Source organism: Nicrophorus vespilloides, unplaced genomic scaffold (genome assembly GCF_001412225.1).
Source record: "Nicrophorus vespilloides isolate i.1.1-1 unplaced genomic scaffold, Nicve_v1.0, whole genome shotgun sequence".
NCBI classification, from domain to species: Eukaryota; Metazoa; Arthropoda; class Insecta; order Coleoptera; family Silphidae; genus Nicrophorus; species Nicrophorus vespilloides.
The window spans coordinates 302,769-316,788 of record NW_017098718.1 but is presented as its reverse complement, the minus strand read 5'-3'; the positions used below and the strand labels follow the sequence as shown (position 1 = coordinate 316,788).

The following is a 14,020-nucleotide window of genomic DNA, read 5'->3' as shown; positions in this document are numbered from 1 at the left end:
TAAATAATAGTATTGTCTTGAAACTTAATTAAATTGTAGTAATTAAGTATATGAATATTCGGTATTATTCGAATAAAGTGTACATTTATTGACTTTTTTTTCACATATTTTAAACTTAACTTTATTAATTCAGTTATAATAAACTTAACTTTGGAATGATTTGGAAACAAGTATATTAATATTGTTGCTTTGGAACTTAAGTAATAGTCTTGAAACTTAATTACATAGTAGTAATTAAGTATTCGAATATTGGGAATTATTCGAATAAACTTTGAAATAATTTGAAGTTAATTAATGTTGTTGCTAATGGAACTTGTTAATATATAATTTAGAAACTTATTTAAGTGGGTCTATATCGAAATCCCGACATTAGAAATACCGACATTATCAAAATCTCGACAGTTAAAATTAAGAAATATTCTAAATTAACATTAATTTATTCTTATTAATTTCTTATAAACAAATGAAAGAGATTTTAATACTGTCGGGATTTCGAATGTCGAAATTTTGATTGTCGGGATTTCATTAAGTATATTATTGGGTATTGTTCATTTGTTTTCATGAGAATTACTACTTGTTAACTAGACGTTTTCAAACAGAGATATAGTAAATATTTTTTTGCATCGTACAGGAAATCTCTTTAATAAATAGCATTGTTTCTTCACGGTAAACACGGTTAAATCCAAGTTCTGAACCGGAAGCATGATCCATTCATGTATGTATGTGCGACGTGCAGGAATCCTGCTATATGAATGTATCTTTGGAAGCGATTCCACACATCGGTGAATAGTTGTTTCCTACGGCCTTCACTATTTTTTTTCTCTCTCTCTCTCTCTCTCTCGTCAGTTTCCCTTGTCTTCAATTAACACAAGGCAAACGTTATCCTGCTCTAAATCCCTCAGTTTGGTTCCGAAATGCGCGATGTATTCATGTATTCATCCCGTGCGATCCAGTTCGAATGTGTATCTCTTTTGATGAATGGGGCATATCTGTTCCGATAGCAATCTCGAAGATGAATGGGCCACTTCCATTTTTTCCCTTCCTCGAACGTCCACGAAAAAAAAAATCTGTGCACCTTGCAGGAATCAGGAAGACATGCGTAACACAGCACTGATTCTTTCTTTTTTATTCATTATTTGTGACCTGAAGATCCCAAAACTTAAACTAACTTAAAATGTAATTTATTTTGTTTATTCATCCTTTTAATTAGTAATTAGATAACCAATATAAAATTTATTATTATCAAATTATGTACTTGTTTATATTTTACTCTTGGTTTTAATTTATTGAGCAATATTTCAAAAAGGGCGTTAAGCCGTATCGATTCTGTCATTCTGCAAATTGAAGGGGTGTTTTTTTTTGCTAACGTTATTTTTGCGCGAAGCTTCTTTGGCGGAAAGTTCCGGTATGAAAAATACGACACGTGATTATGATTGTCAAAAGGGCCGTATTTCATTTATCCGAGGGACGACGACGGCGATGTGTACGTGTGTGTTTTTTTCATTAAAACGCATAAATCCGGATTTCCATGTAGGCAAAGTTACTAATGTATATCTGTTCGCTGATGAACATACACCCTTTTCATAAAATATCTTATGGATTTAAACTTTGTCAATATACTTTTTTTTCACATTTTGCAGCAATTAATCAATTTATTTACATATAATATAGAAAAATACTTTTAGGAAAAGAAAATTTAATAAATTAGAATTAAATTATATAATACATATTTAATTAAATACACATATTTTCATCTTTTTCTGTGTAAAACTAACGTCCTTGATGTATTTTGAAGCATTTTAAGAGCAAACATATTATTTTTTATGATAGAAAAAATCTCTTGTATTTAGATTTTTTTATTTAACCCTTTAACATACGAATAAAATATAAGTTATGTAACGAAACAAATGTATTTCGATTTTGTACAGTTCCTTTAGCATTCAATTAGTAAATATTTCAAGAAAAATACTACTAAAAACTACTTTCTTTGCTGCATATCTATTTGTTTCTTTTACTATCATTTCGAAAAGTCATTATTCTGGGACAAGTAGTTTTATGTCATAGTGTTAATAAAAGATATTAAACATCAAAAATATTTAATATTTCTAAGTACTTCTTTATTTTCATGACTAATTTATATATTTATAATAAGTGTTTTACGTAATACTTTTTTCTTTAATTTGTAAAGTTGAGGTTACAATTAAAATTAATTAATAAATTTTATATCAGGCACGAGAAAGTACATTTTTTTTTCTCTCTCTCATTCTTTCGTTGTTATTAATCAGACTGTTTCCCTCTGGAGAGATTTAATTGATGAAATGCAACGAGCACCTCTCTTCTGTGACCCCTCTCCCCCGAAACTTCTTTATTGTACCTACTCATCCTGCATATTTTCGTCCTTTCCTCCCTCCATTTTTTTTTAATAAAGTTAAGTAAATCCCTCAGCTATTAATTTTAATTAAAAATTAATTAATTCCTAAATGAATGAGCGCAAGAAGCAACAGAGCGCGTCAGTCGTCGTTCCCTATACAATATTTTTTTTTTACATCCGTGACTCCTCTCCTTCTTTATCAGATTCTTTATTTTGGTAGATTGAAGCAGCAAAAGCAAAGAAGTTGGGAGGTGTTGTGTCCTTTGTGTATGGTAAGGTTGATGATGTTGTTGATGAAGATGATGATGGATATAGATGTATTAGGTATTCATTTTGTACTAACCGTTTAGAACGTGAACTGTGACGTTGGCAGGTCTGGCGTTAGAAGGATTGCATTGGTAATTGCCGGAATCGGAGGGTCTGGCCTTCTGGATCAGCAGGACACTTCGGCTGGTCTCACCCCTTTCCGTGGCCACGCTGACGCCCCCGCGGGAACTGGAATAGCTTATTATCTGGAATCAGACCGAAACAACACCAGAACTGTTATTATTGACCAATTGATCACGCCCTGCCCTACCGTTGCCACAGTGCACCAGTGCAATCTGTGCACAAACCCCTAAACATACATACAGGCCAAATGCTGATGTCGTCGATTACAACGTTGTCCGACTCATTGATTAATTGATTATTATCACCGCCAACAGGACATCATTTACGCACACACACACAGACACACCTATATACATACACATCCACACTCGGACAACGAACGTACCTAAATACCACATAAACCCATAATTGAATGGTGGGTGATTAAGTGCTCCTATTTAGGGCCACATCCATATTCATTTTGTTCTCTCTTAGACTTGCCGAACTGCTAATTGCTTCAAATACATTGCATGTAATTAATATACCTCGTCGGTTCTTGAACGTCTCAAATCCAAAACAAAAATTACAACCTCAGACATTCTCTTTTCTTTCCACCTTACATTTACGCCATCAACTCTCTTCTACATAAAGAAGCATTTTCATGTTTATTTTATCTAAAGTTTTGAACTAATGAAAACATTTTATTTGTTGTCTTAATAAAATGTTAGTTTACTTATTAAACATTATTTCAACCATTATGTAGTAAAATTTCATTAAATTTTTTTCATATTTAGGTAAAATTGTTTCATCTTATTAATATAATTCATATGATGAATGACGACTAAAACGTTTGTATTTCGTAGGTTGAAGTACAAACAAAGGTACGTTGACACCGGTCGGTCTTGCTACTTCTGCTGTAACTCCTGTTTTGGATGATCTCCATTCTCGAGTTTCAATTCTCTAATGTTCATGCCGCACCAACAAAAACACGTTTTCATTCATCTTCCAACAATCCCCCACATATATGTTTATTTTTTGCCACCAACGCACACTCCTCCCTTTGTGTGTATATTTCAAAAGATTCTAGAATATTTTATCCATACATACCCAAACACGTACAATACAATATACATACAATATATAACACACCTCGATATGGAAGAGGAAAAAGGAAACGTGCGAAGGGCGCTCGCAATTTCGGCGATGTTCAGCATTGTTTCCACCCTTTTGGCTAGGCCGTTTACGTTTCAGAATGGAATCATTTACATGAGCAAATCTAGAAAATGCGCGCATCTCGCGCCCTCGCCCTAAATGAAAACCGCCCTTTGATCACGTCGCCGCGGGTTGTTTAGATATTATTCTCAGACTTTTTTCGTTTTTTTTCCTTCTCCTTGTTATCCAAATACACAGGATTCAGAATAGATCCCTTTTCTTCGTTGGCATAAACACGGGGAGCTCCATTGGAAATATTACAAAGAAAGAGGAAAGGAAGAGAAGCACGACCACCAACAGAGATCCTGACAAACCGATACAATGCGGTAATGGACCGAAATAAATGGTCTCTGATTGTATTGTGCCTCGAATATCTAAAGCAAAAAAAAAAACTAAAATATTTTCTGCTTTTTCAATCTGCTTGTTAAAGTAGATACAACGTAAAATAAAGATATTTGCTATGTAATTTTTGGAGAAAATTTTAAACGATGTAGTTGAGAGTGATTTATAGGTGATACGACTTTGATGAATTAATGAGTGCAGCGTAAAACTTTGCACCATTTATTAAAATTACGTAAGTAGAAATGGAAAATAATATATAAAAAAATAAATATGGAAACGCGCACTTTTGCTGATGAATTAATGTTGCCTTGTCTGAAACACGAAGATGTTAAAAGTTTTTTTTTTCTTTCATTTCTTGCGGTTTTAGCTGCCATAATGATAGATAGTTATGGTATTCGCTAATTAAAGCTGAAAGTTAACTTTCGGGGAAGGAGGAAGCATAGCAGACTACGAAAGGAAACAATATTTAAGCAATAAACAAAAGCTTTTTGTACCAGCCAACTTTATTACACTTCGGGGAGCTAGCATCATTTCTATATACATTTCTCTATCTCTCTTTGCTTCTTTTTCTTTACATATTTCTCTCTCTATATATATATATGTATAAGTATATGTATTATATAGCCTCCATCTCGCGAGAACTGAACGTAAATTACGACTACATTACCTAATTGATAAAAACCAGCGAAATTGTAATGAGTTATGCGAAATGCTTCAGAGTTTAATTATTTCTCTCAACATATATTTTAAGCTTAATCTATCACATTATAAATTCCCTTAATCTTCGTACACATTCTGACTTTGAATGTTTATTTTTGTCCTAATATTAAAGGTTTAAATATAGGATGTCATTTTATAATAATTGTAGTTTAAGAAAAAAAAAAATGAAACTAAAAATTGAAATACTTTTTAAAATTATAGCAAAATGTTAATTTAAATAAAAAAAAACTATTAAATAAATATTACATAAAGTCACTTAATATTCGTATATTTTCGTTTATTTTTTTGTAATATTCAAATTTTATATTAATTACAGAAAAGAAAAAAAAAATGAAAGTAAAATTTGAAATACTTTTTAAAATTATTGCAAATTGTTCATTTAAATACAAAAAAAAAACTTTCTATTACATAAATATTACATACATTCACCTAATATTTGTAAATTCTCTGAGTTTTTATGTTTATTTTTGTTAATATTTAAATTTTATATTAATTACAGAAAAAAAAAATGAAACTAAAAACTGTAAAAACTTTTGAAAATTATTACAAATTGTTTGATTGGAGGTGATACACGCAATGTACTACCTTTTGAACATGTTGATTCAGTTGTTGAAGTTGTCTAATTAATTTGCCTAGAATTTCTATAAAACAAATTGTTGTAAAATTCTTAAATTTATTATATAAACTATCAATTTCTATAATTTTCTATAGTAATTCGACAAGTATTGCTTTATAGAAAAAATCCTGCAGAGATTTCATACATTTCTTTAATATTTGAGTGAACATGTAACCAAAATGAGATGTCCGTTGCGTGGCCTGAGTTTTCGTTTCCTGGGAAATCTCACGTAAATACAATTTGTGTGTTTCTTGAGGATGTTACGTTAAAAGCCGTCGTCCACGAACAGCTAAATAACTGGGCATCCCACAAGACGGAGAACGGACAGGAAAGAATCATTGCCCAGAGGGAAGGAGAGAAAAGAAAAAACAACTACAAGAAGAAGGTGTAACAAAAAAACTAAAAGCTCCACGAAATGGATTATTATTACCAGTGTATAGCCGCGGTCTGAAACATAGATCTTAATTAAGTTTTGGGGAAGAAGCGCAGCCTTGGGTTTTACAATTATATTAAGACTTATTACGGCGTGTACACAGACTGAGTGGCGTAAGACGTCTTCTGCCACCTTAACTAGATTTGTTACTGTAACAATCCCATTATTATAATGCTTCGCTCGCTAATGTAAATTAATCAAGAAAAAATAGTAATGTTCTTTTTGTTGTTACTGTCTGTGCGTGGTCATAATGAAGTTAAATGTTAGATATATCATTTTGTAATTAGACTGCTTTTAATGTTTGCTTAAACTATGATTAAACTTTGAGGCTGTTGGATTAATTCGGTCGTGAGTGAAAAGTGAATGCAATTTTCATTCGAGGATGGCCTTTGGAAGTTTCCTTTTTAACACGTTATTACTTTACATCAAGCGCACGAAATGAACACCGAATTTCCATAACGATAAACTGAGTGGGAAAAAAAGGGAGACAGGGAAAAAGCCAAAGCAATTTCGGGATGTAAAGTAATTACAGAATGCCAACTCGCCTTGTTGTTGTTGTTTTATTTATTCTTTTTTTTTTCTTTCTCTTTTACATTGTTTGCCGTTGACTTTTCTTTGTGAAATATCCAATTGCGTTCCTCTCTGCGTGCGTATCCACATGTACATTAATTCTTCGCCAGTTGTTATCGCTTTCCTTTTACTTCTCTCTTTCGGGTTGCGTTTTTATTTCCACTGTATTTTTTATGTGCTTGCGGCTTTTAGTGGCGAACAAATAGCTAATTATTAGGGCTTTAATGATTACTACATTACAAGGAAAAAGAAGTTCATGAAACATTCAAAATCAATCCCGAGCTTCATCTAATTGCAGAAGGGTCCTTCTTTTCTCTGCTTTCGGTCCGTCCTTGAATGTTTATCTTCGGCACTCAACGCTTTTGAAAAATTCAACGACCGCAAGCCGCAATGTACGCTTTTATCGTGTTTATTAAAATATTAAAATAATATCAAAACTTTACCAACAAGAACAACAACAGCGATGAGAAAGAAGAGCGATGGCTTCTGATGAGAAAAAAAAAAGGACGAAATAGATGCCAACAAAGTTATTACATAACATTTTCTCTCGGGTACATAAAGCGAGCGAGTAACTGTTAGACGATGGAGGAACAAAAAAAAAGCGAACTTAAATTGCATTTGAATATAAACGCTTTATCTGCTTCACCCTCGACGATCTGAATATCCTTTTAAAAAAAGCATAGAACTCGATAACTTTAAAAAGTTTGAAAAATTGGTGATATGCATGCATAACTAAATGTTGTTTTCAAGTGTATTTGTTATTTATTTTTACCCCATCCCTTAAAATTTATATCAAAAGAATCCACAACACTCACTGAATTCTGTTATTATATATCAACTAAAGACCAAAGTCTCTCTGAATCAATTTATATAATTGCTGTTTTATTAACTATTTCATGAATTTAATTTAAATAAATTTAATTAACAAAAACTTTGTACTAATATATAAAGCTAATGAATTTCATTCGTTCCAAAATATCCGGTTTTTTTTACTCGTATAGTGAAACATATTCAAAAATACACATAATATGTGTACACAAGTTTTAAAAATGATGTAGAAGGCGCGCAATCCGGGACTTCTCTTCTCATTTTTCTTACAATTCATTTTGAGCATTAAGCGAAATGCTCGTTATGGGAGGCCAACCCAAAGATGGGGTTCTTCTTCTACAAATATGTCAATGATTAGATCTTATTATATAGATATTATGTTAAGTTCCCATTTGGGAATAGTATGCAATAGAGGGTTAAGTTACACTTGATAGATCAGTCAAAACTTAAAGAACTATAAAGTATATAAAAATAATGTTATAATAAATATTTTATGGATATTTTGCATTGGGTTAAAATTTGGAAATGATGATGCTGAAGAAAAACCGAAAAAGGTCTGGAGAGAATCTGCTGATTTGAAAACCATTTAACCTTCATATTTGTATAGGTTCTAGGAAAATTGTTCGAGAAATAATTTCTTCGAATGGAATTCTGTTTGAAAGAAAATTTGTACGAAAGGGAAAATATTTTAAGATTATAGTAATTCAGTTATTATATATAAATTATATTATATTATTAATGAATTATGTAAATATTAAATTGTTTAAAAAATTTACTACTTTTTCCATAGAGATTATTTCAAAGTTTACGCGAAATTCATTTCAAACGTCTCGTTAAAACAATTAATGTATTTTTAAATATATCCAAAACTAAGTTACCCGAACCTAACGCACAATATTGTATATGGAAATACCAATATCATCAAGTTGTTTGTGTGTATTTTTAACCCTTTGTCGTCTGGCGGTACTTATAGGTACCGGCACATTTAAATTATATATAGACATGAAAGAGACCTAAATACTTGTTGGAATTTTAATGTATTCTTTATATTGTATACAAAAATGATTTGTTTTACAATTAGAATCACCAAGTGAATACAAACCTGCATCAAGTAATACTTGTCACTTGTGTATAGGTCATTTTTTATGTTCTAATGAAAAATTGATCATACACGATTTAAGCTTAAAATTTCCCGACTTTACCAAAAACTACCACATTTTTCATTGAAAATATTGCTGAAATTTAATAAAAATTTATAGGAAACTTAATTTTAATGTATTTAAAAAAAATAAATAATAATTTTTTTAATTTTAGCTATGTAAGGTAATATACATCAAAATTTTTAATAAATTTAAATAAAATATTTGATATGTTAAATTTTTAATTGCCTAACAGGAAAATGCGAAGGAATAGTTTTTTTTTACAACAAAATTCCATTCAAACAAATTATCTTTCAAACAAATTTCTTTTCAACAATTTTGAAATTTGTCATTGAACGTCAAACTTTATTGAGAATATATTTCCTTGGTTACGTAATAACAATTTAATTACTAAATTTTCAAATAAAAATTGCTAATGAAACAAAAAACATGTTTTTTTTTACCTTTCTTTCACTTTGTCATATAAATTGGATAAAATCGCCATACGCTTAGACGGTAATTCAATCCAACTCCATCCCTATCTAAATGTCCTTTAATTTTCCGCATTCCATTAAGCCGAATTGCTCCAGCAATTTTCCAACATTTAAGCACTTAATATCCTCTCGCACAATCCAACAACAATTATCTCGGACACCATTTGCAAACTTTTAATAACAGTTCTTCTCCTTCCTATTTTTTTTTTGTACGTTCCTCCATATTCCCATTCTCCGACTCCCATAATTATTTCCATTTCACTGGCTGAAAGTTTGGTAATGTCTCTTTTGTTGCTGCTTCGTATTTTTTCTTTCCTCTTGTTGTTCTCATTCTTAATTAAATCCACTTTCGCTATTCTCTATTTAGTTTATCCCGGGGTTTATGTAATCAGCTTTGCCGCGGTCCTCTATTTTTATCGCATCCTTACTATGTTTTGTTATGTAAGATCCTCTAATAAGTAAACTTTAAGGAGGAGGCTATCATAACGTCTGTGAGAGAGTGAGAGGTTTTAGCCCGATGGATCACTTAAAACTTCCCAGACCAAATCCACCCGATTCACCCACCAAATCCCTGCTCGAAAAGCCTGTTGTGCTCGTTATTAGCCAATCTCTGGGAATATTTCAGATGGTTAAAGGAGTCGAGGCCCCTAATAAGGTTTACCGACAATTATATTTCGTCTTCGGCGTGGAATTTTCTGCGAAATCATTGTTGCGCAAAGTTTTAATTACCAATGCGAAAACGGAGGAATGGCAACACAAAGGCTACGAATTAGGATGAGAGGGAGATGTTGCAGATTCGATTTGCGAATACCACTCATTATGATTTCTATTAATATTGCGTCGCTCTGTCGGCGACATTTTCACAACATCTCTTCTACTAATTCAATTAAGCCAATGGTCGCAATTTTAGCCGCGCACATATTTTAATATTTCCGCTCCGCAATTGAATTACGAAACTTTGTTAATAAAAGTGCGAGCTGGAGGAGAGAGAGAGGAAAAAAAATGAGAAGAGGAAGAGAGTAAATGCTACAGGAACATCTCCTGATCCAAACGGAAAGTTTTATTCGGGATTTAATTAATTCTCGAAAGCCGAGCTTTTAACGCGAAGTGCCTAACAAATAATTTCTATCTATTCATTAAAAAAAAATGTGTAACGTAACAACGAGGAATAGTACATAAAGTAAAAACTTTATGTACTGTTTCACTAAAGCAAACCATTAAATTTCAGTGTTTTATAAAATATTTTATAACATTTTAATTAAATAATTTATTTTCATGAAATTACATGATTGTGCTAAAATACTTTATTCTCTTAATTTGCACCCACCTAATCAGGTGCACATTTTCGGAATATATGAGGCGCGCAAGTGTTTTTAATTAATTAATTAATTCATTAATTAATGAGGCGTTTGTTAATGCGCTTTCTCTCTCCCCTCTACATAAGAACGCCCTCGCACAGATTCGTAATGTTAATGAGGGGTTTCTTTAATTAAAATTATCATCACCTAACCTCCATTTTTCCATTGGATTTTCGCGTTGAATTTATATTTTTTTTTTCTTCTTACCGTTTTAATCTTCACAAACTCGCCATATTTTCTTTGATCCCTCCGAACAAACAAAAAAAAAATGTATCGCGCTGTATATTTTATTTTCTCTTTTTTTTTTGGAGTATTTTTCTGGCAAAATTAAATTAAACTGTCTGGAATGGAATGGAATACATTACGAGTGTTGATGTAGTCTGCTCCTGCCATACCCACGGTCTATTGTATTTTCTGCACGATGACAACAGTATCCAGTACCTCAAACGTCGATATACTGTTACAGCCATCATTTATTTAGTCCTTCTCTGTACATATAGAATCTATGATTTCAGTCAATCAAGAATGTTGGAACTTAACTTTTCTTACATAATAAATTGCGTAACTGTTAAAACCTTCTTATACTATAAACAAATATAAAAAAGTTTTTTGAGTAACTAATATTAATGCTAACATTTTTCAACCCATTTCATAATTATTAGTTAATTTTTGATGATTTATTTTAAAGTATGTAATTGGCTTGCTTGATTCTCCTGAAATTAAATAAAAAGTGAAGATGGTGCAGTTTCAACTTTCTCATTTTTGACAGCTCGTCGCAAACGAATTGATGGCAGCACTAATTTGATAGTAGGCTCTTTGGAAAGGTGAGACTTTTGTCTATAATTTACATATTCTTTGATCAAATTACCTAATGTGGTTGTTGAGTAATTTAAGAAAAATTTAAGAAAATATTGCGAATTATATTATTAATTTATTTATGATTTACTCTATAACATTAATTTGCACATTGAATGTTTAATGTATTAATATTAGTTATAGAGTAAATCGTTAATTTACCAATATTTGTCAGCAAATTGCGCGATAACTGTAAGAGCGATTATAGTATTAATTCGTAGTTGTATCCTACGGTCTTGGCATTAATTTGCATATTCAATATTTAATGTTCTATTCGAAATTATTGAGAAAATCGACTTGAAGTCATTCACTTGACTCAATTTAATTTGCATAACAGATTTAATCCTAGTAAAATTGTTAGTTTTATATAATTTTTACCATTGTTCTTATAAATATTAAATGAAATTACTGTCAAAGAAGTAACACGTTTTTGAAATATATTTAAATAAAAAGCAAACCCCAAGGTTGTTGTTGAGTAATTTAAGAAAAATTTAAGAAAATATTGCGAATTATATTATTAATTTATTTATGATTTACTCTATAACATTAATTTGCACATTGAATGTTTAATGCATTAATATTAGGTATAGAGTAAATCGTTAATTTACCAATATTTGTCAGAAAATTGCGCGATAACTGTAAGAGCGATTATAGTATTAATTCGTAGTTGTATCCTGCGGTCTTGGCATTAATTTGCATATTCAATATTTAATGTTTTATTCGAAATTATTGAGAAAGTCGACTTGAAGTCATTCACTTGACTCAATTTAATTTGCATAACAGATTTAATCCTAGTAAAATTGTTAGTTTTATATAATATTTACCATTGTTTTTATAAATATTAAATGAAATTACTGTCAAAGACGTAACACGTTTTTGAAATATATTTAAATAAAAAGCAAACCCCAAGGTAAATCGGCAAGTGGAAAAGCGATAAAATTTAGGAGGACGCAGGTCGCTTCATATATTCATGGAATACGAAATGAACGGGCGGGGATTCCCATGTTAAATATACATTGAGAGAAAGTGAGAGTGCGTGATGGCAAGAGAACGTACGGGGTTTCGTTTGTATTAATATTACCATTATATGTATTAAGTATGGATGGATTGCTGGGAGGTGGATGGATAAGATAGGCTAGGTATGTTGGGTGGAGTGGTTTGCTCGAGAGGATTTGTTGGAACTCACCGCGTCGTTGTGGTTCCAGAAGATGTAAGCCGGGGGTTCAGGGCTGTGCCGAACCACACAGGTGAGGTTGATGGTGCTTCCACGATCGATGAACAACTCGGGACCACCGACGATTTCGGTATCAGGCTCTGGAATACAAAATACGTGATCAGAATCATAGTCTCACTCTTACACAAACACAGAGAAAAAAAAATACGAGAAAGGACATTCATGAACGTAAAACTCTTACAAGAAAAAAATATAAGGATGTTACCTGCCCAAAAGATTCGAAGAGTACACACTTTATTACGTCACTTTAACCTTAATCTTACACATAGTAAATAAATAAACAGAATTTATTCACATAGTCTTGGAAATCCGCACAGATCAAAACAGCAATATTCGAGGTATTTCTGAATATAAATTAACTGTTTATTGCAGATTAACATTAATCTTTAAACAATGACAACGTTTAAACAATAATATTACTCTGCAAGAAATGACAGTTCTCACTAATTTAAAACAACTTTTGTTTTTGTTGCTAACGTAATATACACAGCTTACATGTGTCTTATATTCGTGTCAGTGGAGGCTCGTCCATATCGGCTATAAGGTTACAAGGTTTGATTCCCGGGACATGAGACAACTGTTTAAGGCATTCCCGGGAATTCTCGGGACTCGATAAATTTAAAATGTCGTTTCATTAAACATTCAGAAAATGGATGATTTTGAATAACCAGAAAACATTTCTCTTCAAACTTTACAAGTTTCTGGATTATGTAGATATTTCAATAAAGTCATAATTCGTTTATCCTTCTGTTATTCATATTTAATAGTGATTTATCTCTTCTTAGATCATTATAGATTTTATTAACTTTAGCCATGAAAAAGTTTATAATTACTTCAGCTGTCACTTTTAAATGAGTGGTAACTTCTAATTTAGGTCAATTAATACTTTTTAACATTTTTTTTTATCTTTAGAAACCTGTCTGCAGGTATTTTCAATTTTGAAATTTCTTGAGTCTCGAGCAATATTTCCCGAATATTGAGACTACATATTTTTACAAAATTCCCGGGATTTCCCGGTTCAGCAACACTAGTTTAAACTCCACCAGCATAAAAAGAAAATCAGTATTTAATTATTTTTTTGTATACTTTTGTATATTTAATTTATATTTTTAAACTATATTAAAAACATAAATATTTTTGTTTAATTAAAGCTTTTCTTAAATTGTTATATAAAGAAATGAACGAAGTTTCGTATACAAAACTATGATTTTGAATAGGTTCACAAAAGATGAAACAATCCAAGTATTTCAGCTACGAATAATATGCAGAAAATAAGGAGAATGTCTTTGAACTTGTTCACTCAAAGTGTGCATCCACGTGAAAATATGTTGTTTCTTTAGAATTTGCGCAATATTGCAAACGTATGGATTCCATTTGAAACGTGCGTACGTTATTTCGCTGTCGCTCGCAATCATTTTTATGACGCGGAGATAACGAGACTCAGAGACATTTTTGCGACGGGGAGAAAATGTGAATTAT

At 31.4% G+C, this 14,020-nt stretch overlaps 1 protein-coding gene across 5 annotated transcripts in view; it reads right to left on the bottom strand.

Annotated features, from left to right (window-relative positions):
- Positions 1–14,020, bottom strand: part of LOC108563051 (T-lymphocyte activation antigen CD86-like) — a 270,481-nt gene that overhangs the window by 1,499 nt on the left and 254,962 nt on the right. For 4 of the 5 annotated variants that reach the window (XM_017921604.1, XM_017921603.1, XM_017921606.1 and 1 more), the window contains exons 4-5: positions 12,494–12,621; positions 2,715–2,883 (exon numbers count right to left, since the gene is read on the bottom strand). In XM_017921604.1, the coding sequence (XP_017777093.1) occupies positions 2,715–2,883; positions 12,494–12,621 (297 nt within the window). Of the gene's footprint in view, positions 1–2,709; positions 2,884–12,493; positions 12,622–14,020 lie in introns of those variants that run through there. The other variant, XM_017921608.1, reaches the window with a different exon arrangement.